Raw genomic sequence first — 14,261 nt, 5'->3', positions numbered from 1 at the left:
CCATGTAATATAGCCTACACCAGTGGTTCCCAAACTTTTTATAGTCCCATACCCCTTCAAACATTCAACCTCCAGCTACGTACCCTCTCTAGCACCAGGGTCAGCGCACTCTCAAATGTTGTTTTTTGCCATCATTGTAAGCCTGCCACACACACTATACAATACATTTATTAAACATAAGAATGAGTGTGAGTTTTTGTCACAACCCGGCTCATAGGAAGTGACAAAAAGCTCTTATAGGACCAGGGCACAAATAATAATAATCAATAATTTGGCTCTTTATTTAACCATCTTACATGTAAAACCGTATTTGTTCATTGGAAATTGTGAATAACTCACCACAGGTTAATGAGAAGGGTGTGCTTGAAAGGATGCACATAACTCTGCAATGTTGGGTTGTATTGGAGAGAGTCTCAGTCTTCAATCATTTTCCACACACAGTCTGTGCCTGTATTTAGTTTTCATGCTAGTGAGGGCCGAGAATCCACTCTCACATAGGTACGTGGTTGCAAAAGTCATCAGTGTCTTAACAGCGCGATTTGCAACAAGGCGGGATACTCTGAGCGCAGCCCAATCCAGAAATCTAGCAGTGGCTTCTGATTAAATAAAATTTTCACAGGACCGCTTGTTTAAATTTCGATGAGGCTCTCTTGTTCAGATTTTTTTATTTTATTTTTATTTTATTTTTTATTTCACCTTTATTTAACCAGGTAGGCTAGTTGAGAACAAGTTCTCATTTGCAACTGCGACCTGGCCAAGATAAAGCATAGCAGTGTTAACAGACAACACAGAGTTACACATGGAGTAAACAATTAACAAGTCAATAACACAGTAGAAAAAAAAGAGAGTCTATATACATTGTGTGCAAAAGGCATGAGGAGGTAGGCGAATAATTAAAATTTTGCAGATTAACACTGGAGTGATAAATGATCAGATGGTCATGTACAGGTAGAGATATTGGTGTGCAAAAGAGCAGAAAAGTAAATAAATAAAAACAGTATGGGGATGAGGTAGGTAAAATTGGGTGGGCTATTTACCGATAGACTATGTACAGCTGCAGCGATCGGTTAGCTGCTCAGATAGCAGATGTTTGAAGTTGGTGAGGGAGATAAAAGTCTCCAACTTCAGCGATTTTTGCAATTCGTTCCAGTCACAGGCAGCAGAGAACTGGAACGAAAGGCGGCCAAATGAGGTGTTAGCTTTAGGGATGATCAGTGAGATACAACTGCTGGAGCGCATGCTACGGGTGGGTGTTGTCATCGTGACCAGTGAACTGAGATAAGGCGGAGCTTTACCTAGCATGGACTTGTAGATGACCTGGAGCCAGTGGGTCTGGCGACGAATATGTAGCGAGGGCCAGCCGACTAGAGCATACAGGTCGCAGTGGTGGGTGGTATAAGGTGCTTTAGTAACAAAACGGATGGCACTGTGATAAACTGCATCCAGTTTTCTGAGTAGAGTGTTGGAAGCTATTTTGTAGATGACATCGCCGAAGTCGAGGATCGGTAGGATAGTCAGTTTTACTAGGGTAAGTTTGGAGGCGTGAGTGAAGGAGGCTTTGTTGCGGAATAGAAAGCCGACTCTATATTTGATTTTAGATTGGAGATGTTTGATATGAGTCTGGAAGGAGAGTTTACAGTCTAGCCAGACACCTAGGTACTTATAGATGTCCACATATTCTAGGTCGGAACCATCCAGGGTGGTGATGCTAGTCGGGCGTGCGGGTGCAGGCAGCGAACGGTTGAAAAGCATGCATTTGGTTAATATCGGTAAGTGGACTAGAGGCAGGGCATGAAAGGGATAACGAATCCAGTTGTTTGTGTCATCCGTTTCGGGAAAGTACCTGCGTTATTCCGCGCCCAGCTCACTCAGGTGCTTCGCTATATCACATTTGACATTGTCCGTAAGCTTGAGTTCATTTGCACTCCGAAAAGCATACAATGATGGAAAGACCTGTGTGTTGTCCTTTTAATGCAGACAGAGAAGAGCTCCAACTTGTTAATCATAGCCTCAATTTTGTCACGCACATTGAATATAGTTGCGGAGAGTCCCTGTAATCCTAGATTCAGATCATTCAGGCAAGAAAAAACATCACCCAGATAGGCCAGTCGTGTGAGAAACTCGTCATCATGCAAGCGGTCAGACAAGTGAAAATTATGGTCAGCAAAGAGAGTAACGGTCAATGTGATTGAGGCCATCACTTTTTAATAGAGACCATCACTCTTGTTTTCTCACGCAATTGCATAGCCTATAGAAATGTTGCGGAACATGAACTCATGGGCTCTCATGAAGTGTTTGATTCGATTTTCGAATACATTTGCATTGCTGTCAGGGTGATTAGAGGGCCAATAGAGGCTCGTGACCACCGGTGTAGCGGTAATACGGTCACCGTAACGGCCCTGGTTACGTTACAGCCTTATTTGAAAATGGATTCAATTGCTATTTTCCCTCATCAATCTACACACAATAGCCCATAATGACAAAGTAAAAACAGGGTTTTAGAATATTTAGCAAATGTATTAAAAATAAAAAAATATCACATTTACATAAGTTTTCAGACCCTTTACTCAGTACTTTGTGGAAGCACCTTTGGCAGCGATTAAGCCTCGAGTCGTCTTGGATATGACGCTACAAGCTTGGCAGATCTGTATTTGGGGAGTTTCTCCCATTCTTCTCTGCAGATCCTCTCAAGCTCTGTCATGTTGGACGGGGAGCATCGCTGCACAGCTATTTTCAGGTCTCTCCAGAGATGTTCGATCGGGTTCAAGTCCGGGCTCTAGCTGGGCCACTCAAGGACATTCAGAGACTTTCCCCGAAGCCAATCCTGCGTTGTCTTGGCTGTGTGCTTAGGGTCGTTGTCCTGTTGGAAGGTGAACCTTTTCCCCAGTCTGAGGTCCTGAGCGCTCTGGAGCAAGTTTTCATTAAGGATCTCTCTGTACTTTGCTTCGTTCATCTTTCCCTCGATCTTGACTAGTCTCCCAGTCCCTACCATTGAAACACATCCCCACAGCAAGATGCTGCCACCACCATGCTTCACCGTAGGGATGGTATTGGCCAGGTGATGAGCGGTGCATGGTTTCCTCCAGATGTGACTCTTGGCATTCCGTCTGGTCACTCTACTATAAAGGCCTGATTGGTGGAGTGCTGCAGAGATAGTTGTACTTTTGGAAGGTTCTTCCATCTCCACAGAGGAACTCTGGAGCTCTGTCAGTGACCACCGGGTTCTTGGTCACCTCCCTGTCCAAGGCCCTTCTCCCCCGATTGCTCAGTTTGGTCAGCTCTAGGAAGAGTCTTGGTGGTTCCAAACTTCTTCCATTTAAGAATGATGGAGGCCACTGTCTTCTTGGGAACCTTCAATGCTGCAGAAATGTTTTGGTACCCTTCCCCAGATCTGTGCCTCGACACAATCCTGTCTCGGAGCTCTACGTACAATTCCATCAACTGTATGGCTTGGTTTTTGCTCTGAGCTGCACTGTCAAATGTGGACCTTATATAGACAGGTGTGTGCCTTTCCAAATCATGTCCAATCAATTGAATGTACCACAGGTGGACTCCAATCAAGTTGTAGAAGCTCAATTTTAAGGCTCATAGCAAAGGTTTTGAATATTTATGTAAATAAGTTATTTCTGTTAGTTATTTGTAATACATTTACATCTAAAATCCTGTTTTCGCTTTGATGTTATGGGGTATTGTGTGTAGATTGAGGGAAAAAATTATTTAATACATTTTAAAATAAGGCTATAACGCAACAACATTTGGAAAAAGTGAAGGGGTCTAAATTCTTTCCGAATGCACTGTACGTGTTCCTTAGACTCTTATCTTTAAGTGATGGGGTCCAAATATTTTGCAGTTTAAACCATTGAAAAGATAGAGGCATTTGTTGGAAGATAACAGAAACCTCTCTGTTTATTACAACCACATCTAGCGGCTACTGGAGATTCTCTCGCGACCCCATTTTCAAATCAGGTGACCCCTATTTTGGGAAACTATAAGGGCACAAGGCGAGACCAAAATGCAGACACAGGAGGCAGATGGTTGAGCTCTGATATTTATTACGCCAAAAGGGGTAGGCAAAAGACAGGTCGGGGACAGGCGAGAGTTCATAAACCAGGTCAGAGTCAAAACAGTACAAGGGGATAGGCAGGCTCGAGGTCAGAACAGAGTGGTCAGGCAGGTGGAAACAGCGTCAGGACAGGCAAGGGTCAAAACCATGATGGCTAGGAAAAAACAGAGACTGGGAAATAGGAGCTAGTTGACTTGGCAAAACAAGCCGAACTGGCACAGAGAGACAGGAAACACAGGGATAAATACACCGGGGACTAATGGGGAAAACAGGAGACACCTGGAGGTGGGTGGAGACAATCACCAAAACTGGTGAAACAGATCAGGGTGTGACAGAAATGCTGATCTAGGGGCATGTTAAGCTAACTATGCCTCTTGGGTTGGCATTGAATAGTTTTCTTTCTGAAAATGTTGTGAAAAAGAACATTTCTGATAGCCAGCACAGAACAGTTTGGGGTCAGCAGGCACAACAGTGTAAAAGGGTATGAATATGCCCTCTTTCCTCCCCCTTCTCTCTTCTTCCCTTCTCATCTTCCCCTCTCTCTTCCTCTCTTCTCTCCCCCTTCTCTCTTCCCCCATTTCTCCCCCTCCTTTTCTCCCTCAGTACTCGTCTCCAATGGTGGATGGGGATGTGACTATGACGCAGCGTCGGCGTTTCACGCGGGTAGAGATGGCCAGGGTCCTGATGGAGAGGAACCAGTACAAGGAGAGACTAATGGAACTACAGGAGGCCGTCCGGTGGACAGAGATGATCAGGTGATGACAGGAGAAGGAGGAGTGGGAGGAGGGGAGTGAGGGGTGAAAGGGAGAGGAACCAGTACAAGGATAGGCTAATGGAGATGCTGTCGGCCGTCTGGTGGACAGAGAGGATCAGGAAAGGCAGGCCGTATCTCCTATATTTAGCATGACAATGACCAAAGACGTTGGCAAGACCAACAGATCTGTGACCAGGCTAGATATATGCTGCTCCCATGATTTATTCCTGCAAAAACATGTCTCTCTCTGTCTCCTCAGGGCATCCAGGGAGAGTCCTCAGATGCAGGAGAAGAAGAAATCCACCATCTGGCAGTTGTGAGTTATTATCAGTGGCATGCAGCATAAAGGTGTCAGCATACTTCAGTTCGGCTAGCACCTAGTTTGGCTGGAACCGAACGAGTGTGCTCGCATACTCCCTTAAAAGATGTTCTCTTGAAAAATTAGAAAAAAGCGGCACTAGTTCTGTTTGTCAATTTTGAGACGACTCAAAATAGTCCTAATTAATCTAAGATAACTCAATAAATCAGTCATTTATTTTGACGTTTTTGCCGAGGAGTTCTTAGTTACAATATTATATCTAAACTAAGATGTTTGGTGCAGTATTTTTTTTGTGTTGAAAACGAGTCGTCTCTTGTTAAATGACCACAGACTTTATAGAAGAATCCCTACTGTTGACCAATCACGACGAAGGGACGTAGACTTCGGCTTGCCTCAAAAAAATGTTGTGTGCCCGAACAGCCAAAAAAACCCTTACCCGAAATCCAAAACGAACAGAAACGTCACAAAATGCCGTCAGCATATACAGTTGAAGTCGGAGGCCATTTCTGACATTTAATCCTAGTAAAATTTCCTTAGGTCAGTTAGAATCACCACTTCATTTTAAGAATGTGAAATGTCAGAATAATAGTAGAGAGAATTATTTATTTCAGCTTTTATTTATTTTATCACATTCCCAGTGGGTCAGAAGTTTACATACACTCAATCAGCATTGCCTTTAAATTGTTTAACTTGGGTTAAATGTTTCAGGTAGCCTTCCACAAGTTTCCCACAATAAGTTGGGTGAAATTTGGCCCATTCCTCCTGACAGAGCTGGTGTAACTGAGTCTGGTTTGCTCGCACGCTTTTTCAGTTCTTTCCACACATTTTCTATAGGATTGAGGTCAGGGGTTTGTTATGGCCACTCCAAAGCCTTGACTTTGTTGTCCTTAAGCCATTTTGCCACAACTTTGGAAGTATAATTGGGGTCATTGTCCATTTGGAAGACCCATTTGCGACCAAACTTAACTGATGTCTTGAGATGTTGCTTCAATATATCCACATATTTTTCCTCCCTCATGATGCCATCTATTTTGTGAAGTGCACCAGTCCCTCCTGCAGCAAAGCACCCCCACAACATGATGCTGCCACCCCCTTGCTTCACGGCTGGGATGGTGTTCTTCGGCTCCCCCTTTTTCCTCCAAACATAACGTTGGTCATTATGGCCAAACAGCTCTATTTTTGTGTCATGAGACCAGAGGGCATTTCTCCAAAAAGTATGATCTTTGTCCCCATGTGCAGTTGCAAACCGTAGTCTGACTTTTTTATGGTGGTTTTGGAGCAGTGGCTTCTTCCTTGCTGAGCGGCCTTTCAGGTTATGTCAATATAGGACTCGTTTTACTGTGGATATAGATACTTTTGTACCTGTTTCCTCCAGCATCTTCACGAGGTCCTTTGCTGTTGTTCTGGGATTAATTTGCACTTTTTGCACCAAAGTACGTTCATCTCTAGGAGACAGAACGCGTCTCCTTTCTGAGAGGTATGACGGCTGTGTGGTCCCATGGTGTTTATACTTGCGTACTATTGTTTGTACAGATGAACGTGGTACTTTCAGGCGTTTGGAAATTATTCTCAAGGATGAACCAGACTTGTGGAAGTCTACAATTTTTTGAGTTTGAAGGTAGGCCTTGAAAAACATCCACAGGTACACCTCCAATGGACTCAAATGATGTCAATTAGCCTATCAGACACTTCTAACGCCATGACATCATTTTAAACAAGTTGTTTAAAGGCACAGTCAACTTCGTGTATGTAAACTTCTGACCCACTGGAATTGTGATACAGTGAATTATAAGTACAATAATCTGTCTGTAAACAATTGTTGGAAAAATTACTTGTGTCAAGAAAAAAGTAGATGTCCTTACCGACTTGCCAAAACTATAGTTTAACAAGAATTTTGTGGAGCAGTTGAAAAACTAGTTTTAATGACTCCAACCTAAGTGTACGTAAACTTCCGACTTCAACTGTATGCGCAAACTCTGCCGAACTGTTTCAGCTGGGTAGCATGCCTTAAGGCTGTGTACTGTACACTACTGTTCAAAAGTTTGGGGTCACTTAGAAATGTCCTTGTTTTTTAAAGAAAAGCACATTTTTCGTCCATTAAAATAACATCAAATTGATCAGAAATACAGTGTAGACATTAATGTTGTAAATGACTGGCCTCCCGGGTGGCGCAGTGGTTAAGGGCACTGTACTGCAGCGCCAGCTGTGCCATCAGAGTCCCTGGCGCCCAGGCTCTGTCGTAACCAGCCGCGACCGGGAGGTCCGTGGGGCGACGCACAATTGGCCTAGCATCGTCCGGGTTAGGGAGGGCTCGGTAGGGATGTCCTTGTCTCATCGCGCACCAGCGACTCCTGTGGCGGGCCGGGCGCAGTGCGCGCTAACTAAGGTTGCCAGGTGCACGGTGTAGCCTCCGACACATTGGTGCGGCTGGCTTCCGGGTTGGATGTGCGCTGTGTTAAGAAGCAGTGCGGCTGGTTGGGTTGTGTATCGGAGGACGCATGACTTTCAACCTTCGTCTCTCCCGAGCCCGTACGGGAGTTGTAGCGATGAGACAAGATAGTAGCTACTACAACAATTGGATACCACGAAATTGGGGAGAAAAAGGGGTAAAAATTCAAAAAATCTAAAAATCTAAATAAAAATGTTGTAAATGACTATTGTAGCTGGAAACGGGTGACTTTTTTTAATGGAATATCTACATAGGTGTACAGAGGCCCATTGTCATCAACCATCACTGTGTTCCAATGGCACATTGTGTTAGCTTAATTCCAAGTTTCCAAGGCTAATTGATCATTAGAAAACCCCTTTTGCAATTATGTTAGCACAGCTGAAAACTGTTATACTGATTAAATAAGCAATAAAACTAGCCTTCTTTAGACTAGTTGAGTATCTGGAGCATCAGCATTTGTGGGTTCGATTACAGGCTCAAAATGGCCAGAAACAAAGACCTTTCTTCTGATACTCGTCAATCTGTTCTTGTTCTGAGAAATGAAGGCTATTCCATTTCTGATCAATTTGATGTTATTTTAATGTACAAAAAAATTGCTTTTCTTTCAAAAACAAGGACATTTTTAAGTGACCCCAAACTTTTGAATGATAGTGTACAGTTAATTAAATCTTTACTGAACTTTCTAACTGTACATCTCTCTCTCTCTTCTCTCCTTCCAGTTTCGCCCGTCTGTTCAGTTCCTCGGCCAGTCCTCCGCCAGTCAAGCGTCCGTACTACAGCGTCAACATCCACTACAAATCCCCGTCCCCTGCAGGCTTCCCCCAGAGACGCAGCCACGCCATGTGTCAGATCTCCACCTCAAACCGAACCCTGGAGTTTTTCCCAGAAGAGTGAGAGAAAAACACACACACCAACCTTTTTTATTTACATTCTTCCCTCAATCTGTCTCTGTCCATACCTTCATCCCTCTATCCCTCCACCCCTCTCTCTCTCTCTGATCATCCTCCATCTCTGTCCCTCCCTCCATCCCTCCCTCTTATATCTCCGTCCCTCTATCCCTTCCTTCCTCCCTACCTCCATCTCCATCCCTCCCTTGTCCACCCTCTAACATTGTAGAGTTAGTTGTCTATGCATGTGTAGGGGAGAGTTTGGGGTTGCACTGTCGTAAGTGTAATCCTACAATATGTGTGATATAATTTATTACCTCCCATCATATTTTGAATCAGTTAGTAGTGTTCTTGCATGTGCCATCATGTTAAAGTGCAAAAGGATGTATGGTTGCTAGTTCATATTACTGCTTTGTCCATTGTTCTTAGTGATTATTGCTAAGTGCAGATCACATATTGTGATTGCTGCTTATTTTGCACTCTACTCCTGTTTATGGGTGTGTTCTTTTGTTTTCCATTTATTTTCTCATAGCTGGCTGTAGCTTAACTGCTTAAAAACTCACAATGCTGCTGTAGCTTCTCTCTTTCTTTGCAGCAGCTTGGCCGCGCTTGCTAACGCTTCGCTTCTCTCTTTCCGCCTCTCTCTCTCTCTCTATGCCTTTCTCTCCACCCTCTGTTCTAGACTGGCCAGTAATGGTGTTGCGTCTCTCCTTAGCGACTCTGCGCTGTCAGCTCGTCGCGAGCAGCGCCGGGAACAATACCGGCAGGTCCGAGAGCACATGCGCCGCGATGACGGCATTATGCAGGCCTGCGGCTGGAGCGTACCACCACGCTTCAAACAGGTACCGTCTCTCATCCACCTGTCCGTCTGTCCGGCCGTTTGCCCACCAATCTGAGTATTTAGCAAGCATTCAGCGTCCAAGTAAAATGCCATCCATTCCATCCCAGCTCTGCAGATTTAGCTGCGAAGAGACAGAATCATTAGATCATTTGTTTTTGGTACTGTCCATATGTAGCTAGTTTTAGGTTGCAGGTCTAGGAATGGCTGAAATATTGTAACATTTACCTGGAGCTAACTCTGCTGGGTGATTTGAAAAGTCATAGTCAACCGATCAATAATATAATAATACTTTTAGCAAAAATGTTGTCTTTAATTTACAATTTGTAGAAACTATGAGACTAGAAAGGTTCAGAACTTTTGTGAAACATCAGAAAATATATGGCAAATAGAAATAAAACATGGATGGTGTTAAGAGATAGATGGGAGGGGTTGAGTGGAGCTGAAGGGTGGGACTGAAAACAACAAGATAACTAATGTAAAATATACTGTGTCCGTAAAATGTATATACTGTAGATTACAGAATTTTTGTGAAACAGCACAGTTAAAAATATATGGTGAATAGAAATAAAAACGGGATGGTCTTCAGAGATAGATGGGAGGGGTTGAGGGTAGATGGGATTAAAAACAAACAAATAACTATTCTAAAATACATTTTGTCCGTAAAATGTATACCTGTATCACTTTTCCCACATTTTGTTACATTACAGCCTTATTCTAAAATGTATTATTCCCTCATCAATACCCCATAATGACAAACATTTTTTTTTCAAGTGTATTAAAAATAAATGCAAACCCTTTGCTATGACACTCAAAATTGAGCTCAGGTGCATCCTGTTTCCATTGATCAGGATTATGTCGAGTCACAGATCTGGGGAAGGGTACCAAAACATTTCTGCAGCATTGAAGGTCCCCAAGGACACAGTGGCCTCCATCGTACTTAAATGGAAGAGGTTTGAAGCCACCAAGACTCTTCATAGAGCTAGCTGCCCGGCCAAACTGAGCAATCAGGGGAGGAAGGGCCTTGGTCAGGGAGGTGACCAAGAACCCGATGGTCACTCTGACAGAGCTCCAGAGTTCCTCTGTGGAGATGTGAGAACCTTCCAGAAGGACAACCATCTCTGCAGCACTCCACCAATCTGGCCTTAATGATGAAGTGGCCAGATGGAAGCCACTCTTCAGTAAAAGGCACGTGACAGCCCGCTTTGAGTTTGCCAAAAGGCACCTGAAGGACTCTCAGACCATGAGAAACAAGATTCTCCGGTCTGATGAAACCAAGATTGAACGCTTTGGCCTGAATGCCAAGCATCACGTCTGGAGGAAACCTGGCACCACTCATCACCTGGCCAATACCATCCCTACGATGACGCGTGGTGGCAGAATCATGCTGTGGGGATGTTTTTCCACGCCAGGGACTGGGAGACTGGTCAGGATTGAGGGATAGATGAACAGAGAAAACTACAGAGAGATTCTTGATGAAAACCTGCTCCAAAGTGCTCAGGACCTCAGACTGGGTAGTTCACCTTCTAACAGGACAACTACCCTAAGCACACAGCCAAGGCAACACAGGGGTGGCTTCGAGACAAGTCTCTGAATGTCCTTGAGTGGTCCAGCCAGAGCCTGGACTTGAACCAGATTGAACATCTCTGGAGAGACCTGAAAATAGCTGTGCAGTCACGCTCCCTCTCCAACCTGACAGAGCTTGAGGGGATCCACATAGATGAATGGGAGAAACTCCCCAAATACAGGTGTGTCAAAGCTTGTAGCGGCATACCCAAGAAGACTCGAGGCTGTAATCGCTGCCAAAGGTGCTTCAACAAAGTACTGAGTAAAGGGTCTGAATACTTATGTAAATGTGATATTTTAGTTATTGTTTTTTTACACATTTGACAAAAATTCTAAAAACCTGTTTTTACTTTGTCATTATGGGGTATTGTGTGTAGATTTAATGAAAAAAACAACAATTGAATCCATTTTAGAATAAGGCTGTAGTGTAACAAAATGTGGAAAAAATAAAGGGGTCTGAATACTTTCCAAATGCACCGTAAGCTGGAAGTAGAAGCCTAAGTGTTGTCCATTAGTTTACTCCAATTAGGGGTGGGGTGGTAGGGTTAGGGGAAAATAATAAAAGGAACATGTTTTTTTTAAATATCATATTTACAAAAGAATATATGGGGGATTGGAAATGATGCAGACAATTACATTGATGGAAGCTACAATCTATCTGCAATATTAAATTTACCCCCTAAATATAAATATATATAACAAAAAATGCCATCCATGTAGCAGTCAAAATACATCATATTCGGTGTCTCTCTAACTCAATTTCTCCCAAAGACTGGTGCTCAGCTGGACAGTGCACTGGAAGGCCCGCTGAAGAAACAACAGGCAAGTTACACCCACAGGGTCCCTCCCTAACCTAGCATGAGCCGCACTTAGTTACCCCATAGACCCATCACAAGACACACCAACAGACCTGACACAACACCTATACTGCATTCAGAAAGTATTCAGACCCCTTCACTTTTTCCACATTTTGTTACTTTACAGCCTTATTCTAAAATTGATTAAATACATGTTTTTTCTCATCAATCTACACACATATTGACAGAGCAATAACAGGTTTTTAAACATTTTTGCAAATGTATTCAAAATAAAAACAGATACCTTTATTTATGTAAGTGTTCAGACCCTTTGCTATGAGACTCGAAATTGAGCTCAGGTGCATCCTTTTTTCATTGATCATCCTTGAGATCTACAACTTGATTGGAGTCCACCTGTGGTAAATTAAATTGATTGGACATGATTTGGAAAGGCACACACCTGTCTATACAAGGTCCCACAGTTGACAGTGCATGTCAGAGCAAAAACCAAGCCATGAGCTCGAAGGAATTGTCCGAAGAGCTCCGGGACAGGATTGTGTCGAAGCACAGGGGGAGCTTTCCTCTTATGTTCTCTATTTCTATTTCACCTTTCTTTTTTTAGCAGGAGTCCCATTGAGATTAAGATTTCTCTTACAAGGGAGCCTTGCATATACACAATGTATAAATACAACATAATACAAAATTACAAAACATACTCAGGAGAATCATTCATCAGCATAGATGTCCCCAAACAACAATTTGAACTGCCTGAGAGGCACCAGTACATCTAGTTGCAGGGAACTCTGTAGATTGTTCCACACATGGGGTGCAAGGAAACCAAAAGCAGATTTATCCAACTCTGTGGAGACCGAAGGGATCTCCAGAGTTAGCCATCCCTAAGACAGGGTTTGGTCATTTGTACATTAAAAGTTTGTTAATGACGTTAGGTACTGCGGAATTGTATTGTTCCCCCAAGCAAGGGGGAGGCCAATGACATCAGAGGGCACCATCAGACCAACTTCTTTAATGCCCTAGTCCATGAAGTTTGCACTTGTATCTAGAAAACACTATTCTGCTCAAAACATATATATTTTTTAACCTTAAGTGTGTGTACATTACTGTATTAATGTCCCAAAGTAGACACATCAACCTACAACACACAATCTGACATAAGCTATTGACACAATGCCCCTGTCCCTCAGTCATGTTAACAGACACCCCATAACCCGCTGACACTGTTTCTCTGCTATATCAACCTACCTCCAATCTCAAAGCTCTTCCCCAAGACACATCAGATATGTCAAAAGTGTGGTTATATGGCTATATGAATACAGAAATGTCGGTTTGATTTAATTGAGTGGTAATGGCTTCTTCTATTGGAGGTCTTGGAGCAGTTTTGTGATTGGAGGGTTTGTCTGTCTGTCTTCTCCCAGGCCAATGAGAAGGAGGACAACCGCATGAAGAATGTCCCTGTTCCTGTCTACTGTCGCCCCCTGGTGGAGAAGGACCCCAACAGGAAGGTAAACAAACAAACAAATATGTACTTGGTTAAAGCCACAATCTGCTATATTTACTGCTGTTCAATCAATCGTCATGTTAATTCATTATATATATACCCATTGATTCTTTATTTAACTAGGCAAGTCAGTTAAGAGCAAATTATTATTTACCATCACGGCCTACCAAAAGGCCTCCTGCTGAGATGGGGGCTGGGACTGATTTTTTATTTTTTAAATATAGGACAAAACACACCACGACAAGAGACACCACAACACTACATAAAGAGACCCAAGACAACAACATAGCATGGTAGCAACACATGACAACAACATGGTAGCAACACAACATGGCAGCAGCACAACATGGTAGCAGCACAAAACATGGTACAAACATTATTGGGCACAGACAACAGCACAAAGGGCAAGAAGGTAGAGACAACAATACATCACACAAAGCAGCCACAACTGTCAGTAAGAGTGTCCGTGATTGAGTCTTTGAATGAAGAGATGGAGATAAAACGGTCCAGTCTGAGTGTTTTTTGCAGCTCGCTCCAGACGCTAGCTGCAGCGAACTGAAAATAGGAGCGACCCAGGGATGTGTGTGCTTTGGGGACCTTTAACAGAATGTGACTGTGTTGTATGTAGAGGATGAGGGCTGCAGTAGATATCTCAGATAGGGGGAAGTGAGGCTTAAGAGGGTTTTATAAATAAGCATCAACCAGTAGGTCTTGCGACGGGTGTATAAAGATGACCAGTTTACAGAAGAGTATAGAGTGCAGTAATGTGTCCTATAAGGAGCATTGGTAGCAAATCTGATGGCCAAATGGTAAATAACATCTAGCCGCTCGAGAGCTGTGTTAACAATGTGTGTAAACAAACTCTGTTTAGTTGTGGTGTGCGGCGGGGGTGGACCTGACGGGATGGAAGACATGCACTCAGGAAATTATGACAGTAAAGGCTGGCCCCGGCAACGGCGTTACGAATCCTCTAGCCATAGAGGAGGGAGAGGGAGGAGACGGCAAGAGCAACCACAGCTCACCAGAGAAGAAAAAGGTACTGTCTGTCTCTTGATCTAGTTGGTTTGTTAGT

The 14,261-nt window shown here is 43.4% G+C and overlaps 1 protein-coding gene across 3 annotated transcripts in view; it reads left to right on the top strand.

Moving 5' to 3' along the window:
• The window catches only part of LOC139420892 (mitogen-activated protein kinase 8 interacting protein 3), a 72,704-nt gene that overhangs the window by 44,001 nt on the left and 14,442 nt on the right, over nt 1–14,261 (top strand). For 2 of the 3 annotated variants that reach the window (XM_071171293.1, XM_071171292.1), the window contains exons 15-20: nt 4,667–4,818; nt 5,077–5,133; nt 8,305–8,475; nt 9,155–9,314; nt 13,107–13,193; nt 14,061–14,225. In XM_071171293.1, coding sequence (XP_071027394.1) covers nt 4,667–4,818; nt 5,077–5,133; nt 8,305–8,475; nt 9,155–9,314; nt 13,107–13,193; nt 14,061–14,225 — 792 coding nt within the window. Of the gene's footprint in view, nt 1–4,666; nt 4,819–5,076; nt 5,134–8,304; nt 8,476–9,154; nt 9,315–11,647; nt 11,699–13,106; nt 13,194–14,060; nt 14,226–14,261 lie in introns of all 3 variants that reach the window. The other variant, XM_071171291.1, reaches the window with a different exon arrangement.

Source organism: Oncorhynchus clarkii, chromosome 12, assembly GCF_045791955.1.
Source record: "Oncorhynchus clarkii lewisi isolate Uvic-CL-2024 chromosome 12, UVic_Ocla_1.0, whole genome shotgun sequence".
In the NCBI taxonomy this organism is placed as follows: Eukaryota; Metazoa; Chordata; class Actinopteri; order Salmoniformes; family Salmonidae; genus Oncorhynchus; species Oncorhynchus clarkii.
The sequence above is the reverse complement of the archived record's forward strand: the minus strand, read 5'-3'. Positions and strand labels throughout refer to the sequence as shown.